Genomic DNA, 24,021 nt, shown 5'->3' with positions numbered 1-24,021 from the left:
TATTATCCTTTACCCTAAAGTGTTCCCACCGAGCTCTGTTTTCATTTATAATGTGCTTTTGTCATCTGTGGAACAGCATAGCAGTATATCAAAGCAGAATTCGTTTCAAACCGGAAGCAATTTATCATTTTCTTGTGGTGGTGAGACTCGAGTTCCATTATGGTTACAGTCTTCAGAGGACATGGAAAAATGCTCTAAAGGTAGAGTGACTCGAAACCTCTGCTTCTTTCTGTCAAAACCTCTGCTCTTAGATTACACTGGTTTGGTATTCAGACCCCAGATGAATTTGTATCCTCCCCCTTCACTGGTCTACATTCCCTGTCATATTTTGCTTATGAAGTCTGCACTGGTGATCAACAAAAGGCACTTTCCTTTAGAGTTTTATGTCTTCCCCTGGGTGTGCATGCAGATAGGTTTCCTTTTCTGTTCTTTAAGCACTGATGCCTGATTTCCATATGGCCTACTAAATCACAGAATCCAGGGATGGGGTCTGCACAGTTCGCTATATTTTTTTAAGTGCCAAAAATGCATCTGATGCACATCCAAGAATTTAAATCACTGTTCCAGAGGTGAGTGGGTGAACCAAATGGAGATCCCCACCAAACAGGTGTTCTCTACCCTGGCTGCACGTTAGAATCGCCAAGAGAGCTTTTAAAATGCAGGATACGCATGCCCAGGCCCCTGTCCCAAAGAATCTTTTTAAATCAGTGTGGGATGGGGCCCTGGCATCACTACTTTTCCCGCAGTTCCTCAAGTGATCCTGATAAGGAGCCAGGGTTGAGAACGCTTACCGTATGGAAGCTCTGTGTTCTCAACCTTAATTAGCTAAGAATCACCCAAGGAACTAAAAAAAAAAAGTCACCAGTGGGATTGGGGGTGTTCTAATTTAATTGCCTGGGGATGGGACTTGGACATAGGTGATTTAAAAAATGTCACCAGTTGATTTTTAAAGTGTAGCCACAACTGAGAACCACTATCAGAGAAAGATGCCTGAAAATTGCACTTTTGCCTGTTGAATGCAGATCTTATCACACCTGGAGCCATATACGTGTTGCCCTCCCAATAAATATGAGCTTCACTGAGTGACATTTTGGGACAGTACTCCCTGAAGTGTTTTCCCTGGACCAGCAGCATTGGCCTGGCCTGGGAACCTATTAGAAATACGAATTCTCAGCTTCAACTCAGAGAGACTGAATCAGAAACTGGGGGGTGGGGCCCAGCAATCTGATTTTAAAAGTTCTCCGGGTCATTCTGATGACGCCAAAGTTTGAGAGCCGCCGTCTTTAGGCTTTTGGACCTTGATTTCTCAGGAGGAACAGCCACCGTCATCCAGTGAACAGCACATTGAGGACTAGCTTTTGAGTTAGTGACCCAGGAACGGGGCTGAGGATGCTCTGTGGAGGGGCTGAGGTCAGTCTGTGGAGGACCATCGTGGTCCTCTTGCAGGTCCACGATTGACAACGTTATCCTTAGAGACCAATACACCGTTCATTTTAATTTCATTCATTTAACTTGTGTTGGGTCCTTGGAATCGGATAGTGACAGCCTGTTCCTAAAAGATTAGAAGTAACAGTGATGGTGCTGGTGATGATGCTGGTGACGGTGATGATGATGAAGACTGGTGTATTTAGTGCTTACCATATGCTGGGTACTCTAAATGTACTCTGCATTTATGAACTCATTTTTAACTCAACTATCCTGAGATAGGTATATAATCACCCCCGGTTTCCAGATGAGGAAACTGAGACACAGAGAAGTTATGTAATTTGCCCAAGATTCACAGTTCGTAAAGTACATTCAAACTGCGGCAGCGTGGTTCTCCAGATGTATGCCCTTAACCACAATGGTCTACTGTCTCTCCTGTAAGAAGGGAAGTGAAGTTTCCTATCCTTATGAGATGTAAAAGCAAATAGCGATCAATGAGAAAGGTAGCTGGCACTAGCAGAGGGAAGCTGGAATGCAAGATAAGTGTGTTTGACTCCTCCTCTTGCTTTTCTCCCACAGAACTGGCAAACTGTCATGCCTGCCTGGTGGAGATGAGCCAGCTTCTGCAAAGTATGGATGTCCTGCATCGGACATATTCGGCTCCGGCTATCAATGTCATCCAGGTTAGCCAGATCCCGCTTCTGTCTCATTCTGGCACTCCTCCGCTTTCCTGTCTCCTCCCAGCCTTTCACTAACAGGGAAGTTGTCTTGTTGGTTGCTTCAGCCAGATTCAAGGGGATGGAGGTGGTCTCTTTGGTGTGTGTCTTTCCCTATGGGTTTGGTAGACCTTACTGTTTGTGCTCTCTTTCCTGTTTTGAAACAAAGGGTGGATCTTTTGAAAGTCCCAAAAAGGAAAAAAGATCACATAGGAGATGGCGCTCCAGAGCTGTTGGCAAAGACGCTAAAGGAACGCTGCAGGTAACCCTTGCTTCCCTCCTCAGGCTGGTTTCCTCATGGACATATGCTGGGGACTCCTTGGACTCAAAGAGAAAAATAGACAAGTGAATATTCTGTAGTTATTCTCTCAAATACCCTGTGCAGAGAGAGGAATTCAGTCACTTAGATTTTCTGGAAGATTTTCTGAATACTAGAATAAGCATGTAATGAATATTGGGTAAAGGGTTTTGGTTTTCCCTTCTTTAATGCTTATCCTGCCTGCTCTCTTCCCTGCTTCGGTGTGTGCCTTGATTTGTGGCTGCTGTGGTCGTGTGCTCTGACTCACCTCTTCTGCTGCAACTCAGTGGATTCATCATCCCTCTGAGCCCGCTGGCTGGAGCCTCTGGGAGCGGGACACTGTACAGACTCTCTCTTGCCTCTTGTCTCCAACCTTCCAATCCCCCATCAGAAGTTCACTGCATAACGCTAGCCGCTGACTTCCCAATGCGCGGCTAAGCCAGAAGCCACGATTTGCAGCTCAGCCATTGCATATTAAATTGCAGCATTGTCAGGGTCAAAATAAATCAGAAACTTACAGAAACTGTTATACTCTTATATATTAATAACTCTGGTTCAAAGCACTTTATGGGTTGAACTTAAATACTTTGAAAGCAAAGAGTGATTTGTATATAAACATGTGAGAAGGAGGTTTGTTTCGTAAGAAGCACCAGGTGCAAGTAAAGAAAACATTTTTAAATCTACCCCATTAACTATTAGCAATCTAGATCCTGGGTGATTATTGCCAGGAGGAAGGAAATGAATTTAAACGAGAAACAGCCCGGCTGCTTTAGCTGTCATTTTCAACCTGTAGCTTTAATGCTGTGATCACCTCCAAAGGAAAATGTGATTTCTCATCCATTTTTATTTTGCAAGAAGCCAGTGAAAGTTTCTGTGACAAGTGTTTTCCTATAAGTTATCACTCAATAGAAAGACTTTTCTATAGAATGTTCTTAGTACTTTCCAGTCCTAGAAACAAGTAAATATTCTAAGCGATTCGTATCTAAAAAGAAATATCTCCCTTTGGTGTCACTTCAGGTCCCCAAACCTTTTTCTGGCCCAGTAAGACTGCATTCCTCCAATCCTAATTTGTCAACACTAGATTTTGGAGAAGACAAAAATTATTCCGATAGCTCTGAAACCTCATCAGAGTTTTCTAAAATGCAAGAAGATCTGTGTCATATTGCCCATAAAGGTAAATGAGTTTTCTTTCTTCCTAATGTGTTTGATGAAAATGTTAAATGTTCGTCTGAATGTGGGATGTCCTTGGAGAGGGGAATCTTAGTTGGTTTGTTTTCTGCTCTATTAGGATTTCAGGCAATCTAATTTTTATTTTATTTCCCTGGTAGTACAGAGCGTATTGGCAAGAAGTTTCTTTTTAACTCTGTAGGGGGGAAGGTGAGAGCCTTAAGTATACTTTAAAGGCTGAGCAATTTATATGCTGCTGATGAGAGAGTAAATTGGTACTTCTCTGGAGGGCATGTGACATCATGTTTCAAGTTTTAAAAAAGTCTGCCTATCCAGCAATTCCACTTTGAAGAATTCATTCATAGGAATTAATTTTAAAATTATCCAAAGATATCCATCATAGCAGTGTTTATCATATCAGAAATTAGAAATCGATTTTCACCATCATTAGGAAAATGCAAATCAAAAGCATGGTGAGACATTACCATGCACCTAATAGAATAGCTAAATTTAGAAAAAAAAACCTGACAGCTGGTAAGGATCCAGAGAAACTGGATCTCTCATCCATTGCTGGTGGCAATGCAAGATGGTACAGCCACTCTGGACAAGTGTTTGGCAGTTTTATATAAAACCAAACATGTACTTACCATACAACCCAACATTCACATTCCTGGGCATTTATCCCAGAGAAACGTAAACTTAAGTCCACACAAAATCCTATACACAACTGTTCAGAGCAGGTTTATTTGTATCAGCCAAAGACTGGAACAACCCAAATGTCCTTCAACAGATGAATGGTTAAACAAAAGGTGGTACATCCATGCAGTGGAACACTACTCAGCGATAAAAAGGAATGAACTGTGGATACACGGCACAGTGGAGGGGATCTCAAGGGCATCATGTTGACCTAAAATAGCCAATCTCAAAAGGTGTCATAGTGTATGATTGAACTTATTAACACTTTTGTAGTGATACAAGCATAGAGATGGAGAAATGATTAGTGGCTGCCAGGGGTCAGGGACAAGGAGGAGGGCAAGTATGATTATAAAGGGGTAGTAAGAGGAATCCTGGTAGTGATGGAAAGCTCTATATCCTGATTCTAGTGGTGGGTCCCCGAATCTAGACATACAATAAAATTGCATTGACCACCATACGTGTACACATATTTACAAGCGAGAGCCTGTCAAACCGGTGAAATCTGAATAAGAGCTGTAGGTTATACCAATGTTAATTTCCCAGGTTTGATGTTGTACCAAAGTTATGTAAGATGTTACCACCATGGGAAACTGGATGTAGGGCACCCAGGGCTTCTCTGTACTGTTCCTGTAACTTCCTGTGAGTCTATAAAAATTTCACAATAGAAAGTTTAAAAAAAAATTAGAAATAACCTAAATGCCTGACAGTGGAGGGATTGGATTTTTAAAATGCAATGTAATCATATACTAGAATACTCAACAGCTACAATAATAATATCTACCTTATATCGAACATAGTGTCATGTCAGGTATTTGCTAATAAGCACTTAACATGCAGTATTTCATTGAATTCTAGCAGCAACCCGCAGAGTGTGTATGACTGTAACCTCTTATCTGTGCACACGTAAGAAACCTGAGGCTTAGAGAAGCCAAAGAACTTCGTGAGGGTCCCATGGTAAAAAGTAGCCAACCTGAGACTTGAATTCTAACCTGCCTGACCCCAGAGTCTGTGCTCCTCACCTGGTGTCTCACTGCCCTCACAGATGGGGTAGCCAGGGTTATTTTTATTTTTATAGGTATTGGAAGATTGACACAACATATTGAGCAAAAAATATAAGGTATGATCCCATTTTTTGTTTTTTGGAAAAAATAAACTATATAAATCTGGCACATATAGGCATATTAAAAAAGTCTGAGAGGATACATACCAGCATTTTAGTGATGGAGACTGGGAGTACTTATTCTGCTTTTTAAAAAAAATTATCATAGATTTATCACTTTTTAAAGGAGAAGATGAGTTAAAATTTTTTAAATGGGAGGGCAGTACTTGAAGTGGGAGGAGAGAAGACGTTTCCTATTTTGCTTTTCTCTCATCACCCTGTATTTTTCTTCCTTTACATCACTGATTCCTTTGGCTCTTTTCCCTTACCCTACAAACTTAAAATAAAACACGTTGGTTATGAGGAAACCATTTTATGCTCTTTACACATTCTTACCTCAAACTCTTGTCCAAGTGACCGTTAGAACCTTGTCTGTGTTTGGCAGTACAACTCATCTGTAAAATGGGAAGAATTACCTGCCCCACCCCTTTAAAGATCTTCACACACCCCAGTGTGGTTCTCTAGTATTAAAGCACCACTTGTAATTAGGTTGTTTCATTTTAGGTTTTGTGGGAGGAAATTCCTATACGGTGCCATTACTTTTTAATAATATGCACTGTCTCTTTAAAAATGAGAAGATAGTGCCTCCCTGCGGAAGGGAACTATCCTGATTTTACCTGCCTTGAAGAAGCTGCTTCCTCAGAAGGACAGCATTTGCTCTATTGAGTTGATCCCCTGACCCTGTCCTCCTGCAGAGGGCCTGACATTGTCCAAGGTTTATAATGGGCCTCAGCCAGCTGTTCTGTCTTTTGGGCTTTGTGAAAACCAGCTGGCTGCAGGGCTGCCACATACCTAGTCTAGGTCAAGATTTGTGCTCCGAGAAAAGTCCAGGAAAACCTATTCAACTATAGCCTGTGCCCCATGGGCTTGCGAACAGTGAATTCCACAGGGAGCCCAGCAAGCTTTGTTTCATTCCTGTGGTTTTAGAGTGTACTTGCAGAGACTGAAAGATCTCGGGGAGTCCCTTTTACAGAGGTTGTAATTCAGAGGCCTCATGAAATGAAGACAGTTCTCAGGTTCTCCCTGTGTCCTGTGACCTTGCCTGCTTTCTCACTTCCATTCAAACTTTTGAAGCATCTTGACTTTTCTTCCTTTGTAAGCCTGATTTTGTTACTGACAGTTTTTACTGTACTTTCTTAACTGCATCACTAATCTGTTGACCACGACTTCAGAGCAGCTGATCTCAAGGCAAGAATTCCATTGTTGTTGTAAATAGTCTTATATTACCTACTTTTTCTTCAGCTTGTTAAATGCATCTGAATTCTCCCTGTCTCATAGAAGTTGGATCAAATGGTAGGCAACTAATATACACCCATCCTAAAAAGTCTTTGTTGTATATTTTAGACTATAAATTTGATTTTTATGGTGTATCATTGAACTAATTCTCATTGGTTCATGTGTCTGGCTTTGTGTCTATGTTGACATAGATATAAGCAAACAGAACAAAATGTACTAAAGTCTAAAAGTCATAAGTAATTTGCCTTACATATATTAGCTTTTACATATCCCAAAATGTATTTCATGGAACACTTTGCCCATATAACACTTTAAAAAACAGAAGAATTCCACGATTTAAAATGTTTGGAAAACACTGCTGACTATACTCTGCTTTGCATTTACACAAGAAGCAGTAAATATTAACGGCCCTAGAGAAGTCCTGCAGCAGAGAATCCTGTTAGCTTTGTTTAACTTAATGATTTTCAAATTTTCAACGTTGTTAGGGAAAATCTCCTCCCTCTTCCCCAAACTGCTGTCAGCTATTATCGCTCTGGAACTAAAGTTCCTGGAAACATGTCAGCAAACATTGTAAATAAGAAGCCTTTTTGGAGCTAACCCTCTATACAAGCTAAGTCAGAAAACTTGCATTCAACTAGGCCACCTCTGTTATGACTAGCTGTGGGACTTTCACCTCATTGATTAACTTCTCTGGGCCTCAGTTGCCTCATTTGTTAAATGTCTTAAAGTAGTTTTCCTGACTCTTTGGCCTCTCAAATTCTGTAATTATCTTCTATGATTAATTGTTTTCCACTGAACAGAAATCATGCTGCTGCTTCTTGTTACAAGGAGATTTTGTAAGAGAGTGTTCTATTAGTAATACAAGCAAAAATTACCATATTTGATGAGCAGATTTAGGATGGGAAAGCAAGGACTAGTATAGGACTGGGGTCAGGGTACTCCAGTTAGAAGTGGATATTCACATTCTGCCTTGGAAGGGAAAAAAGTGAGGTTCTAGGGATACATCTCCTGCAACCTGTGGAAAATCTTTGCAGTGAGAGAAATCTTCATTTACAAATAGTAATAGTAATAGTAACCTTCTAGTTTGGTTGAATGCCTTGTTTTACTGCAGGCCATCTGAAAGCCAAGGGAATTGATTTGGTAAAGTGGCAGCCAGCTGAGTGCCATGTCTGTTTAATTTAGAGCAATAAACATGACAATGAAAAAAAAAATTTTTGTAACTATGTAAAGTGACAGATGTTAACTATACTTATTGTGGTGTTCACTTCCAAATGTATACAAGTATTGAATCATTATGTTGTATACCTGAAACCAGTATAATGTTGTATGTCAGTTATACCTCAATTAAGAAAAGAATTGTAGTAAGATACTAAGTAAACTTACCAAAAAATGACAGTGACGAGGTGTTCCCCCAGGGACCCACTCAGATGGGCATGTGTATCCTGTGGAGTTGCAAGGGGTAGGGGTGCCTATCTAAAAGGACCTAAAATGCAGTGAGTGAGTTAACTTGCAGGGCTTGTTGCTTTCTGGGTGAGAGCTTCCACTGCTTCTACTGCTCCGTAGATTCTGGTCAATCTCTCATTCATAGAACTGCTACCCTGTGCATTTATTTATAAATGATGTTCCAGCAAAAGACTCAAGTATCCTAAAACTGCTGCCCATATTTCAAAAGACTGCAGCCATCACCACTTTCAGCCTCGTATGTTTCTTTCATCACCATCACTATTATTATTGCAGTAGCATTTATTATTATATGCGATGCATTGGGTTAAGTGCTTTACCTACATTATCTGATTTAATCCCCATAATGATCTTATGAAGTAAATGCTATTATTATCCCTATTTACAAGTGAGGAAACTGGGGTCCAGGTGCATAATATACCTGTCCGAAGTCCTGCAGTGAGTAAGTGATGGAGCTGGGAAGAACCCAGGGCTGATGGGGGAACTCACACTGTTGGTGGCTCTGTTGTGCTGCCTGTTATTGTGCTCAACTGAATTGTTTAAATCAAAGAGCTAAGCGTGTTCCATAGACACTATTAGAAAATTCAGTACCTATTGACCCTTGACCCCTGTCTTCTGTCAACAGAAGCACCATAATATGTGTGTGCATTTAAACAAATTGCTTATTTGTCCTGTGATTTTGTGAAGATGCTCTAAGTCTATGGCTTAACACCACAACCTCAGACAATTTAGGGACAGCCTATCGAGAGAGGTTCAGTTGTCTGCGTGGCTGTGGAATGAAGGGAGTAATTCAGTCATGCATATTTAGTTTCTGTGATACTGAATCGGCCACTCTGGAATAACAATACCTCAAAAAGTGCAGCACCAGGCAGTTCAGTCTTATGCCAGGCCATTGGAGTAGAAGTATGTCTCAGCCTCTTCCTTCTTCCTGCCTTTCTAAAACAAAATAGAATAAAGGAGATTGGAAATATTCACACGTGATTTCCATGATCAATTCGGATGACAATTGCCTTATCCCTAGGAGGCAACTTGTACATTATGTGATCAAAACTTGGTGAATTTTTTGCTGTACCTAATAACGGTTTTTAAAACTTCAGTTCAGGCATCTGAGTGTCTAATAACACTGAGCTCTCATTGTACCTGAACGCTCACTAAAGTGAACCAATTGTGGAATGCCACGTTGAGAGGTGGGGAATTCTGGGTCAGGCAGCTGGAAGGACTAACAAGGAAGAGGGTAGTTAACACCTTCTTGGAAATAATTTTAAACTTATAGACAAGTTGCAAGAATAATACAAAGAACTCTCATATGTCTCTTATCCAAATTCACCATTTTTAATATTGTGCTGCATTTATCTCTTTCTACACACACACACAGAGACATATACACACACACACACACATGCAGATGTGTGTGCATTTATTTTTTCTCATCCATGTGAAAATAGGAATCAAACATCATGTCTTTTTTTATGCCTTTATGCTATATGTATATTTCCTAAGAATAGGGGTATTCTGTTACTTAACCACAGTTTAGTTATGAAATTCAGGAATTTTAGCATTGAAACAGTACTTTTACCTATTCTGCCTTCCGTATTCAAATGTTGTCAGTTATCCAAATAGCATCCCTTAATAGCTCTTTTCCCCTTCAGTACAGGCTCTAGTCCGTGGTCATAGAGTGCATTTAGTTATCATGCCTCTTTAGTCTCCTGTAATTAGGAACAGTTCCTGAGTCTGTCTTTCTCTCTGATGAAATTGACACTTTTGAAGAATACAGGCCAATTTGAAAAAATAGGATGGTCCTCGTTTTGGGGTTGTCTGATGTTTCCTCCTGAGCAGATTCAGATGGCCTATCTCTGGCTTGTGTACAACAAAAACAATAGTGTGTCTTTTTCAGGGTATCACACAAAGTCCCAAGGTACACGAAGTCCATCTGACTCTCACCAGTGATTAATTTTGGACACCTAGTTAAGGTGCTGTCTAGTTTCTCCTCTGCATCGTTACCATTTTCCTTCTGACAACCAATAAGTTCTGTTTTCAAACATTTCCAGTCTTTGGAGATACAAACAAAACTAAATGTTGATAACTGAGAAGTATAGTCCTTTCAAGTGTCAAAATATCTTGGTGACAGCTCATAAAATCATGGAATTTTATAGTGGATAGGGACTTCGGAATTGACAAATATGTGTGATTTTCAAATTTTTAATAGATCTGATTCTTTAGAGTAGTTTTAGGTTCATAGCAAATTGAACAAGAAGTAGAGTGTTCCCATACCCGCTCCCCCATACATACATACATAACCGCCCCCACTATCAGCATCCCACCAGAGTGGTCCATTTGTGAACCATCAATAAACCCACACTGAAACATCATTACCACCCTGAGTCCATGGTTTACATTAGGGTTCACTCTTGGTATTACATTTCAGATGTATTTTTTAAAGTCAATTAGGTGCACATTTGCTGGACACAAAATATTCATGGCTGTTACTTTTCTAAGTTCTTTTATAAGAAATACATCTCTATATATCTTGTTTTTAATTATGACTCTTTTGTTCCTTTTTATAATGATTATATCTTTATAGTCTACTTCACTTTAAGGTCAGCTTTTAATACCATATTAACGGAGAGAGAGAAACTGGAGCAGCTGATGGAGCAGGATGTCTCTGTCTCCCCCTCTGCCCAGGTCCTTGGTCTGAAGCACGCCCTGTCATCTGTAAGTTACACGTCTGTGTCATGGAAATGCCTGACAGTGTGTCCAGGCTCATGAACATTTTATATTTTCCATTGCCATGGTTATGTTGAAAATTCATGATTTCCAAGGTTGTGTTGAAAATTCATGAGAAAACCAAACACATTATCCAAATTACATTCTAACCTTTCATCAGATCTGCTTGTTCTAAACACCAAAGCTGAGCCTACTCGAAATCTTAGTAGCTAGTATTTCACTGAGCATTAGATACTCTGTTTGGTTTCCTCCTATTTATCTTGAGTTTTCTGTTTCTGTAAAGCTTTTGTTATATGTTTTTGTTTTAAATTTATTTATTTTTGGCTGCGTTGGGTCTTTGTTGCTGCGCGGGCTTCTCTCCAGTTGCGGCGAGCGGGGGCTACTCTTCGTTGCGGTGCGCGGGCTTCCCATTGCGGTGGCTTCTCTTGTTGCGGAGCATGGGCTCTAGGCGCACGGGCTTCAGTAGTTGTGGCTTGCGGGCTCTAGAGCACAGGCTCAGCAGTTGTGGCACGGGGCTTAGTTGCTCTGCGGCATGTGGGATCTTCCCCGACCAGGGCTTGAACCCGTCTCCCCTGCATTGGCAGGTGGATTCTTACCCACTGTGCCACTAGGGAAGCTCTCGTTATATGATTGTCTTGACATTTGTTTGTTAATGCTTACAAAGTCTGACAGTCTGCAGATTTCCATACCTAAGACTTCACAAGCTTAGATTGACTTTCCAAATTGACAGGTACAGGCAACAGAGTGAAATTTTGAATTCACACTCTTCTCTGCTGCCCAGCATTGATCCTGTCTACCTGGTTATACCACGTCTCTTTCAAAGACAAAAAAGTGATTTGATTTGATAGTACAAATGTTCAGCTCCCACCTGCTCCCCCCATGGGCACAAAGAGATGTCATAAGGAGTGTCAGGCAATCATTGTGCCTTCATCACAGCAGAAAAATCACTGCCAAGCCCCAGATGTTTTTCAGTAAGCCGTCCTGTCATTCACTCTCTTTCCTTTTTTTTCATTGATTCCAGTTTATTCCTCAGAAGAGCTGGACTCCATTGAAGTGCAATATCTTAGAACTCTGTTTTGAATAGCTGACAATGTCTGGCTATTATCTCTGTATCTATCAAAAATCTGGAGAACTTTTAAAAGAACATACTTATTTGCTCCTACTCTTTGCTTGTATGTGGAATACTTATTGTGAAAAGGGAGAGAGTGTGTGCACATATGTGAAATTACCATCTGAAGCAATACTGAACTTTCTATGTAGGGTCAGATAGGGGAGATGAATTTTAGGATTTTGTTTTCAGAAGCCAATTCAGGCAGTGAGAGAACTAGAAAATACCCACCCATGTTTTCTACTCATATTACTGAGAAAAGTAAAGCGATGCTTTTGGTGTAACGTTAATGGTAAATACACTACCAGCGGTACATACTGTCATTGTAAGATACTTAAGGAATATTCGCTCAGTTGAATATTTCCAGTATGTTATCTTTGAAAGAAATAAAAAATAACATAGATTTACTCCATGTTTAGAGTCTTAATGTTGTAGACCCAGAGACAGAAACGCCCCTTTTGGATTGTAATGGACAGCCAACCACACACTGGGTGCTGCTTTGGTTTGAGGGAAGCAGGGTGGTTTTTTTCTTTTCTTTAAGTTTATTTTTTAGTGGTAAAAGCATTTCTTATTGTTCCCAGTAGGGTGGCCTTTAGTGCACTTAGAAGGTACCTCTGATGGGCTCCCCAAAGTCCTTTTCACTGTCGTCTTCCTGTCCCCTGCCCTCCTCCTGTGGAGGCCTGGCCTCATTTTGTTAATCTGCTGGTCTGGTAGAGGCCATGAGACCCACCTGGCCATGGTATCCTAGTCCAGAGTCACTACCTTCTCTAAGGAGTTCTCCCTCACCCATGGTAAGGATTTTGGAAACTTAAGATAAAACAGAATGATCCTTTCCTTTTTGTCTTGGATTCCTGATTAAATTCAAGACTTGTTTTTTAAAAATAAGAATTTTAGAGTTATCTCAGGGCTATCAGAATGAATATGTTTGTGCTGTATGTGCAATCTTTGTGTTTTTCTTTCTTCTGCCTGTGGCTTACAAAGGAAAGAGAAGCTACTAAAATAGCACATTTTTCAGACCATATGGAGATTCTAGCCAGTGGTATAGATTCTAGCCACTTACACTAAGACGCCAGCAACATATTAGCCAAAGTGAGTGCCCGGTAGAGGTTATTAGATGTAGTTGTGTGATTTAAGAAACATTTACTCAGTGTTTCCTAAATGACCCTTGAGAATTTCCCGATAACCCTTTCCATCTGTGAGTACTAAAAAACAAAGCCAAAATTCTTGTTTGAGATCCAGGCAGTGGGTTAAATATAGACATCATTCTATGCTCTCAGCAGCTAGACCCTGTGGGCCCTGATGGATGGGAAAGGCTCTGAGCTTCTCAGAAGAGAGTCAGGAAGACAGACAGACAGGATGGATCTGTGTACAAGCACCTGGGGAGCTGACTGTGGGAGTGTGTGTGGGTGAATCAGATGAAGTTGTCCCCTTCTAAAAACAGATCATCTGGAGAACAGTTGGTCACAGGCGATACCAGCATGAAAGAAACACCTTCCTTTACTCTCCTAGTTGGGAGGATGGGCTAGGGAATCACACCTGTCCAGGGAGAAATAAGAGATCTGGGTGGGCTGACATGAGCTCACATCTCACAGCCCCCTTCCCAGGGCCCTGGTCCTTAGCCCTTACCCAGGTAAGTAAGCTCTTTTTTTTTTTTTTTTTTATTTAAATAAACTATCTTAGTCATGAAGAATGAATATAAAGCAATGAATACCTATATTGTAAAACAGTAAAATTAATCCTCCACAAAATCTTCTCAGCACACTTCCTAAGATCCAATTCAACTAGTGTGATAATTAAATAACATTAAAATATGTCCAATCGTAAGGGGTAAGAGCAGCATTTTTATTGAAGATGAGAGAGAGAAGCTTGGGATCTTTAGAGGGAGGTAGTCAGAGTCTAAAGGCAGCTGGGAAGGAGGAGGGGCCGAGAAACCTCGAGTAATAAAAGCTGTAGGTGTTTGTGATTTCCTTCTCCACCGCAAGGAAAGCCTTACTAACCCTACTTCCATCCCTGGAAATGAGATTCGAGAAGGGCCTCCGTTTCCAGTGTTTAATATCTTGTATCTGCCAGGCATCTCAGGAGTATCCTGTTGGATAACATTCAAGAAAAATAGTCAAGGAAGTGCCCCTGAGGGCTCCGCCACACTGGGCCCGCTGCTGTGCTTTTCTGAAACATCCATTTATTAACGGAGCCCCACTATTTTTAACGTGTTCCAGGCCCTAGCACAAAACACAGATCTTAAAGAACGCTTATGCAGAATCCATGCTGAGTCTTTGCTCCTCGACCGCCCAGTTGCTGCCAAGTCGGGTGATCGTCTGGCAGAGGTGGGTAATGTCGCCGCGCCTTGTCCCCGCAGGCCTCCCTGCTGCCCCTGGGAGTTGTGCTTCCCTCACCATGGGCAGCTGAGGATTCCAAGGCTTCCTTGAAAGTATGCTGCTAGCTGCATTTCTAAACTGCTTTTTCCCCCTGGAACTCTTCCTCCCTTTGTACTTCTTTACCCCATTTTCCTCCTAAGGATCACCCTTTTCTCTTGATATTACTGGAGTGGGGACTGTGCAGAGACAAATGTTTTCTCCTGTTACTTCTGAAAAAACCCTCACTTTCTCCAACCTATAGCATCCCAGTTCCCAGCCAGCTTCTTTTGCTCCCTCTCTGAGAACCACTGTCCTATTTCTATGTGGCTGTTTCCTTCTCCCTTTCCTGTGATTACCCTCAGAGGGGGAGAATTATTACAGTTGAGTGTCTTGGTCAGTTCATAGTGTGTTAAAAATGTCTGTTCTCAAGACTTGGGATGTTTATCCAAAATATGCTTTGACTGTGTTTAAAATGAGAAAGTTCAGAAAAATACAAGTGGATTACTTGAAAAAATCAGTAGAAAAGGGTAATGAAGGTCAAAATTGTTTTTAGCAATCTCTTATGTTTATATGCCTGCCTCAATTGTGCTAAATTTTTCATTAACAAATGTATTAGACTGAGTGCATTAAAAAAAAAAAAAAAAAAGGAAGGTCAGGTACAAGAGGTGGGCATTGTAAATTTTTTAAAGGAGTTTCTAATGTTTAATCTTAATTCGTCCTCCTCCTTTTTCTGTCCTCAAAGAAAACAAAAGCCTGGCACAATTCCTTTACTCCTTGGAAAGTTGTTGTGTCGGGCGACGGGAAGATTAGATGCTGGAATCAATCAGACTGAAAGGCCCAGGCATCCACCTTCATGTGAAGCACAGGCTGTGTCCTGAGCTGATGGGACCCTCTTCTGATGAGGGTGGTACCCTCTCTCCGCAGGGCTGGAGGGCCTCTTATTACTTCTGAGATACATGTCAGTGGTTGACCATGAAATTCTGCATCTTCCCTGCCCCCAAGAGATCTTTCCAGTCACCTTATTTATTTGTTTAATTTTTATTAGAGTTGATTTACAATGTTGTGTTAGTTTCAGGTGTACAGCAGAGTGAATCAGTTGTACATATACATCTATCCTTTAGCCCAGACCCAAACTGAATCCCCTGCAAGACTGAGCACCTAAACATTACCTAAAGGGGCCTTCATTTCAGGCCTGGGCAAAGAAACATGCTTACCAGGAGGGCTGTCTCTGAATCTGCTGATACAGGTTTGCTGTATCAGGGCTCAGTCACTGAGGCCAACCATCACTCAGGGTGGCTTGCTGCCAAATGCAATGTCGTTCTGTGGGGTTTGGTGCCCGCTTCCAGGCAGCACTACCTTTGAAATTATCACCTAATTACATTAGTTTATTTAACAAGCCATTAAATAGATAAACGGCAAGTTGACCCTTCATTTATGGTTCTGTAAATTTATAGTCAATGCGTACCCTTGGGGCTATTTGCATTTGGGAAAGGAAACCAAAATCACAGGTCTTTTAAAATGCATGTTTTAAAATTGATCTCACAAGTAATGCACCTGAAGGCTTAAATGCTGTACATTGTCTTTGAAGAGGAGTGATAACATCCCTCAAGCTCACAGCTTCCAAAACAGCCTGCTAGTGTCTTGAATTGATGATTTGCTTGTCTCACTGATCTAGTTCCTCTTTCAGTGATTTTCTGTTTTCCGTGTTTTATCCTGCTTTTCACAGAGTGTGAAAAGGAAAGGCTGACTTTCCCAGTATGGGAAAAGTCATTGTTGCCCTCAGGAAATAAGAGAGTGAGTGGAAATGGCCGCCCCAGAGCCTGAAAGCTCAACTCCAATGTCCTTTCCCTGGGTAGCTCACAGGCTTCTCAAACACTGTGGGAATGACAGTTCCCACACTGGGGTCAGCCCAGGGTGCTCTGTTTTTTGGCCCTCTTTCTTTGCTTCCCTTCTGTTACCTTTTAGCTGCACAAATTACCCATCTTTGGTGTTCTAAAATCTACCTGGATTCTAAAATCTCCCCTCCTATCAAAAATTACTCTCATATCCTATCAAGTCCTTCTATTTTAAATTTCTGAATCTGAACATTTACTATTATGAGGTTATGAGTGCTTAGATTATTTTATGTTATTTTAGACTCCAAATGAAAGGCCAAGTGACTTTCGGGATAATATCCTACTAAATCTAAAGTCCATTTAAGAGACCAAACAAGCAAGAACTTGAAAGAAAACTCTAAAACAAGACTTTTGATTCTTTTAATTGCTCGTTTGCTATATTCCATGTGCACTTAAATGCATTGTCTCACAAAATCCTAACCACAGCTCTATGAGGTAGGTGATGGTAGTTTCATTTTAGAGACAAGGAAACTAAAGCCCAGATCCGGGAAGATCCCACATGCTACGAAGCAACTAAGCCCGTGCTCCACAACTACTGAGCCTGCGCTCTAGAGCCTGTGAGCCACAACTACTGAGCCTGCGTGCCACGACTACTGAAGCCTGCGTGCCTAGAGCCCGTGCTCCACAGCAAGAGAAGCCACCACAATGAGAGGCCCACGCACCTCAACGAAGAGTAGACCCCGCTCGCTGCAACTAGAGAAAGCCCATGGGCAGCAACGAAGACCCAACGCAGCCAAAAAATTAAATAAATAAATAAATAAATCTTTCCATTGCACACTAAAATGAATCACTAATGAATGAAATTCAAACTGAAAAATATTGATTTAAATGTTTAACAAATGGCTAGAGTAGGGAGGACTTCCTAAATGTGGAAGCAATAGAAAAAATTACAAAAGAAATGTTGACTAGATTTGGATTTTTTTTTTTTTTTTTGCGGTACGCGGGCCTCTCACTGTTGTGGCCTCTCCCGTTGCAGATCACAGGCTTAGGACGCGCAGGCTCAGCGGCCATGGCTCACGGGCGCAGCCGCTCCGCGGCATGTGGGATCTTCCCGGACCGGGGCACGAACCCGCGTCCCCTGCATCGGCAGGCGGACTCTCAACCACTGCGCCACCAGGGAAGCCCTGCCTTAAACATTTTTAATAATTACTTCTGAGAACTGATTATAAGAAATAATGACATACGAGCAAAGACACATTTGCAAACGTGTTCACCATCTTTACAAATTTGGAAACACCCTTAATTTCCAATAAATGACATGGTTACTCTGTGACACACATATATAGTAAATCTATCAAGTAAAGTTCATTGTCTCAGAGAAATTTTAGCAGCCTAGGGAGAAGTTCACAATATAATGTTAAGTGAATGTGGCAGACTAAATAAAGGCTATGTACAGTGTGATCCCAGTTTTTCAAACTAAAAAAAAAAATCTATATACAAATATTTTAATACAAAAAATACACTGACAGGTTAATAGGGGTCACATCTGGGTGATGGGTTTTAAGTGATATTTATTTTATTTACATCTTTCTGTATTTTCTATTTTGAGCACATACTACCTTTATCCTCAGAACAAGTGTTAATTTAATTTTATTTTTTTAAACATCTTTACTGGAGTGTAACTGCTTTGCAATGGTGTGTTAGTTTCTGCTTTATAACAAAGTGAATCAGCTATACATATACATATATCCCCATATCTCTTCCCTCTTGCATCTCCCTCCCTCCCTCCCTATCCCACCCCTCTAGGTGGTCACAAAGCTGATCTCCCTGTCCTATGTGGCTGCTTCCCACTAGCTATCTATTTTATATTTGGTAAATATGTGTATTTATGTGCATATATGTCCATGTCACTGAAGTTATGGTGCAATGTTGTTTGGAGGAAATTTATAAAATTAGATAGATAGATGACAACTATTTCAAAACAAAGCAAAGCTATATGTATAAAAAGGATTGGAGAGAAATGTATCAAAATGCCTATAGTGGTTGATTTAGTGTGATGGGATTATGCGTATTCCCTTCCCTCCTTTTTCTCTATCTTTTTGTAATGTAAAAAAAGATAAACAACCAATTATACCTTACAAACTTGAGGGGATATGATTAAATTGAACTGACTAGATTAATATTTTAATACATGAGGTCCTGGGCTGTGCAGGACACTGGGCTGAGGGCTGGAGGCTCCTGCAGTCCTGTTGAGTTTTCGGTGACTATCAATAGGAAGTTGCTAGAGTAATGGAACAGCAGAAAGGGCTGGGGCCAGGCATGCTATTTTCACTGTTGATCAGGCAAGAAATCCTCCTGACACATCAGCCTAGGAAGAAGAAATACAGAAAGAGCCAGAGTGACTATTAATAAATTAATGAGGAGAACAAGTAAATAAATCATTAGAGTCTTATGTGGCAGTGACACAGCAAAGACACAGGACTGTTCTGTTGTTTCAGTGAACATTAAGGGAGCTCAATTATTCATTACCATGTCTCCTCTTTTGAGGAGAGAGACCTTTCCTTTAAAGGTGACAGATGTGATGCTTATTTATGGATCCTAAGTGATCTTGTTTGTTAGCATGGAGAAGAAGCCTGCTTTTCAAAAGGCTGTAGGGATATTAAAATGGGTAGGATCTTTCAATGAATACCTTGTCTAGAAGAGAAAGGGATACACATTTAAATGTGTTCCTGAAGTAAACATTCCATAAAGAGACCATTTGACCTTTATTAATTATGAACATCTGCTGGGGCCCTCCTGTTATAGCATCTCCATTTTATGAGGCTGAGGAGTGTGTCCTGAACTCATAAAACTTCTGGGAAAGACATAATATGCATTAACTTTTGTTTCCCAAATTATTCTGCGACTCATTTATCAAATACATAAGGATATATAAGCAGCTCCTTTATCAGCCCCGTGAGAAATGTGAGCTGTCAGGAAGTTCAGGTGACAGTCTTCTCTGATTCAAAGGAATCAAATCATGTCGTCCTCAGTATGTTCTCATTCCTCAAGGTCTAGTTAGGCATCACCTCTTCTGTGAAGCCCTCCCCAACCAAAGCCCCCCTAATAGAATCAACCTCTGCTTCCTGTCCGCTTCTGTAGCGCTTTCTGTTCCATAGTCTTGGGCTCATGTGTGTTGGATGCGTCCTCTACACCACTTACTCGGGCCAAAAACCTCGTCTTGTTCATCATCGTATCCCGCCATGACAGGCACAATGCAGTTGCTCAATTTCTTGAGTTAAATTGAATGTTCACTTGCAAATAGCATACAAAACATATTCCCAAAGTATTTAGGTCCTTTCCAGAGGAAAAGTCCAGACTCAGTGACTCAAGGGATGGAGGGCCAGCAAGAGGAGAAAATCCCTATATTCTATTGTGGTGTTTGCAGAGAGGGTGGGAAGGGGATTGGGGACTTCCTTCCCTTGCAGCCAGTGTGGTTGGAGAGAGACAGACAAAGAGAATTTATCTCATTCATCCATGAATAATGAATGATCTACCACCAGGGGCACTTCTGGACCGAAACACACTATTTATCTGTCAAGGGATGCCTCATGAGCAGCACACTGGCCTCTGCGAGAGAATTGAGGCAGAAGAAAGCTGTGTTGCTCTGAACCAGCCATGCAAGGACATGCATTGAGTACAATTCAGAGGAAATTTTAGGATGAAAAGAAACATCCTGCAGTGGTAGAGAATAAGAGGATATGATTCTGAGAGTGTTGGAAGTGGAATAAAAGTGGAATTTTTTAAGTGGAATAAAAACTGACCTGCAGAGTCTTTTTTTGCTTTGAGGTTTGTTGTGTGTGCCTGAGCTGTGATAGTGCCTGTAAACAAGGTGCCCATTTGGGGGAGACCTAGGCTTTTCACCGTGTTTTGTGTGAGGTTTGCTTCTCCTCAACTTTGAAACTGCCCTCTGCTTTGAGCTGCTTGTTTGCCTGGGCCTGTGACCGTGTGTATTGTGCAGCAAAATGAGTTGTTTATTTTGCTTCTCTTGAGACTGTTTCTAAATATATGCATTTTTGGTTTTGTGTTTCAAATAGGAAAACTCCAGAGATGACAATCGAACTCTGGTCCATCAGCTTTCCAACGAAAGCAGGCTCTCCATCACTGACTCTCTTTCAGAGTTTTTTGATGCACAGGAAGTTCTGTTGTCTCCAAGCTCTTCAGAAAATGAGGTTTGACCACTGTTTTCAGTTAGGTGCCTCCAAAATCTCTTTTGCTGCTTTACCCGTTCAGTAAATACCCATATTTAGAAACACTAAACTCAATGGCTCCTTTTTATCATTACGTTCTGAAGATCTTCTTATAACTCATACCTCAAAAAGCATAAAAAGATACAAGATCTTAGGGAACAAAAATTATGAAAGTAGGTGTTGGGCACATCCTGGTTTCTGTTACTTGATTTGTTATACCTCTTTTCAATTGTAGGTTAATGATTTTGACTCTTAGCTGTTTGATAATGTATTATTTCCACTACAGGGTCAGAAGTTAGCACCTTGTATATTTTCTCATCATTGAATTTGCTCTATAGTAATTTATAATATAATTATGGTTATTATAGTTATTATAATATGGTTGTTATAATTGATTTATAATTATGTTCTGAGTGTGAGTACTGATCATTTTACCCCTTCGGTATAGAAGTACTAATACTTTTTATCTATTAATTTCCATAGAAGATACTTTTATTCACAAATAGTTAAAAGACATTTGTAACTCTTTCTAGTCAAACGCTAACAAATTCTGAAAAAGCAGTCTGAATTAATAAGAATTTTTATAATAACTAAAATCTGGGGTTTACATGTGTTTTCCTTGTGAGAATGAATCAAGAATGTATAAGAATTTTAATAACATATTTTCTGTAAGCATCCCCTAGGCAGACTGGTGTATGGGCCTTTATGAAAACAGCATCCAAAATCATGTCTATAGGTTTATAATGTGTGGTCTAAAATATTTGATCATTTGAAGTAAAGGCTTTATGAAATCTGGCTTGTCTACTCTAATGTGTATTATTTCTTCTTTCCCATAGATTTCTGAAGATGATTCATATGTCAGTGACATAAGTGACAACCTTTCCTTAGATAATCTCAGTAATGATTTAGATAATGAGAGACAGACTTTGGGTAAGATTTAAATTGTTTGATCTCTGAGTGTTTGGATCTTTACAGAATACTAGTAAGCATACATAGGGTACCTGCTACAAACAGAGAACTTAGCAAGTTCTACATCAGAAACTTAAGACATGGTCCCCACCCTCAAAGTTTTATAATCTAGGTGGGACATGGCACTCACATGTGAAAAATTTATTCATTCAAATACATTTGTTGGCTAGTGCAAATTTCTATTTTATAAAGTAAGGTTATACCAATTATCATATAAATATCAAAAATTAATACTACAGATGTTCCTTATTTGGTTCAACATTCTCTCTGCAAACATATTAGAATATAGCTTTTTTCCTTTAGGTTTCTAGTGGTTTTCATAGTTTAGGAATTCAGTAGCACTTATATTGTAAAAGGTCTGGTCTAAGCGGTAATTTAGCTTCCGATTCTTCAAGATAACACATTTGAGAGTTAACAAACTGCTCCCCCTGTGGGGGTAGGGCTTAAGGTACCCTGAGATGTCCCTTTATTACTGGTTGATCCCAAGACTGAAAATGATGCCCAGGAAATGTTAGTTGGAACCGTGGCGGGTGCCTGGAATGTCTGCTATCTCCAAACAGCTCTGATTTAGGAGTTCAGTAAGCAGACTGAAGCCTGCTTAGGAAGGTGACCTATCCTTAAGAAGAATCTTCCCATTGGACAGGTCTCTATGAGTCCTGCAGCATCAAATACTCCCAGTCTTGGTACTCAGCATGCTTGGGGTCTCTAGATTTATCTATGCCAGAACACCACATATTTTTATATCTACATGGAAGACAAGGACCATGTCAGTTCCTTTTTGATGTATCAGTGCTTGCCATCTCAGTACGTGTGTGAAATACGATGATGATGAGTTGTCATTTGAATGTCAAAAAGCCAACTCATTGGGAGACTACAAAAAAGGCAGGTAAATTTACTGTTCTCTGAAAGAATATCCTTTCAGCATCACACCTGCTAGAAGTCAGAAGCTCATTATGCTCTGTATCTTCCTTGAATTGTTTCTGGAGAGATTAATCCTTTGGTGGAAAAGTCTGAGAACCAGTGATTTAAAGGCAAAGACCAGTAATATAGGAGCAAGTTCATGCGCTACTTGTTTTTGTAAAAAAATAAGGAGGCGAATTGAAAGAGAAATGAGGAGGCATCACTTATTCCCTTGGCAAACGACACACACACACACACACACACACACACACACACACACACACACACTAAATGGGAACTCTCATTGTGGATGAAGAAGCCGAACAAATGCTGAAGTCCTCCTTCTGTTTGAGGCCTTAGGGAGGGGGCCGAGAGGAACAGAGGTATAGAGGTTCAGAGGTCGAAGTTGGGAACAGAGGACTTGCCCCCGAACCTAAGACCACAGCTGTGCTGAGTTGACACCAGCCAGGAAAAGCATATAAGAGGTGAAGGCTGTCTCTCTATCTTATTCCACAGTCATTTTGCTAGATTACTGACCAACATTTTCTTAGCTTGAACAGACACTGGGCCAAACCTAGCTTTCTTCTTTGGCAGTATTTGGAAGATTAGATTTCTGCACATCAGTACTCTACTGAAAAGATTGTATGTAGAAATAAACTTTGCATCTTAGGACACAGTATTGCCTACAGCAGGAAATAGGATTTATCCAGGTCTTGATAAATTACCACACTAGAATTTCTTTGAGCCCTTAGTAAATGGTAGGTATTTAGAATGTTTCCTATTAATTTACCCCCCCACCCAAATCAGTAGGCACATAATAGGATCTGTCACTGTGATGGGTGCTGTGTGGAGGTTCAGTGGTTAGGAATATAGATTCAGGGACCAGATTTCCTCGGTTAAGTCCAGCCCTGCCACTCACTGGTTATGTGTTCTAGGGCAAGTTACTTAATTTCTCTGTGCCTCAGTTTCTTCATCTGTAAAATGGGGCTAATAATTCTGTTTATCTCAAGAGGTTGTTGCAAAGGATAAGTGAGATAATATATGTAAAATTCTTGAAAGGCTGTCACAGAGTAAAAGCTATGTATGTATTAGCCATTAGTGGTAGTAGTAGTATAGTATTCTTTCAAAATTTAGTGTAATCAAAGAAAGTATTTTGAGATTACATGGAATGCTGTTTTTAAAGACTGTCATCATTTGCAGCTATTTATTTGACTTTTGCCCGTGTTGAGCAATTAAAACAAATTCAGAATTTAATTGGTTGCTTAGATTAACATGAGACTTCAAAGTATGACCTCACTTTCATATTCTCCTGTTCATCAAAGCAACCTCGTTATTCAGAGTGATCGGCTTTATAATAAAATACCACTTTCTCATATGTTGATGTAATGCAAAAGATTTCATTTGAAAATAGGCTATGTTGGGGTGGGAAAAGAATTCCAGAGCATGAGGTAATGGAAGTTGTCACAAAGGAAAAGATTGATAGGTGTAAAAACCTAAGATGTAAATGTTTCATTCATTAAAAAACTGCATAGACCAAATGTAAAGATAAATGTCAAATGGGGATTAAATTGTAAAACAAATACAAAAACAAAAGATTATGTCTTAATATATAAATAGGAAAGCGGACAATTCAGAAAAGAAGAAATGTTCATGAAATTATTCCAGACCACACTAGGAATTTTTTTAATGTAGGTTAAAACAAGGAGATAGCGCTGTCCACCTAACGATTTGCCAAGAATTCAGA

General features: G+C 40.3%; 1 protein-coding gene across 3 annotated transcripts in view; it reads left to right on the top strand.

Moving 5' to 3' along the window:
• Positions 1 to 24,021, top strand: part of OSBPL3 (oxysterol binding protein like 3) — a 205,427-nt gene that overhangs the window by 140,744 nt on the left and 40,662 nt on the right. For all 3 annotated transcript variants that reach the window (XM_029234467.1, XM_029234466.1, XM_029234468.1), the window contains 8 exons: positions 77 to 200; positions 2,005 to 2,108; positions 2,311 to 2,403; positions 3,457 to 3,613; positions 10,740 to 10,870; positions 14,207 to 14,314; positions 20,256 to 20,390; positions 21,245 to 21,338. In XM_029234467.1, the coding sequence (XP_029090300.1) occupies positions 77 to 200; positions 2,005 to 2,108; positions 2,311 to 2,403; positions 3,457 to 3,613; positions 10,740 to 10,870; positions 14,207 to 14,314; positions 20,256 to 20,390; positions 21,245 to 21,338 (946 nt within the window). The remainder of the gene's footprint in view (positions 1 to 76; positions 201 to 2,004; positions 2,109 to 2,310; positions 2,404 to 3,456; positions 3,614 to 10,739; positions 10,871 to 14,206; positions 14,315 to 20,255; positions 20,391 to 21,244; positions 21,339 to 24,021) is intronic.

This window comes from Monodon monoceros, unplaced genomic scaffold (assembly GCF_005190385.1).
Source record: "Monodon monoceros isolate NGI ecotype Baffin Bay Population unplaced genomic scaffold, NGI_Narwhal_1 Super_Scaffold_2, whole genome shotgun sequence".
Classification (NCBI taxonomy): domain Eukaryota; kingdom Metazoa; phylum Chordata; class Mammalia; order Artiodactyla; family Monodontidae; genus Monodon; species Monodon monoceros.
This window is presented reverse-complemented; position numbering and strand designations above follow the sequence as displayed.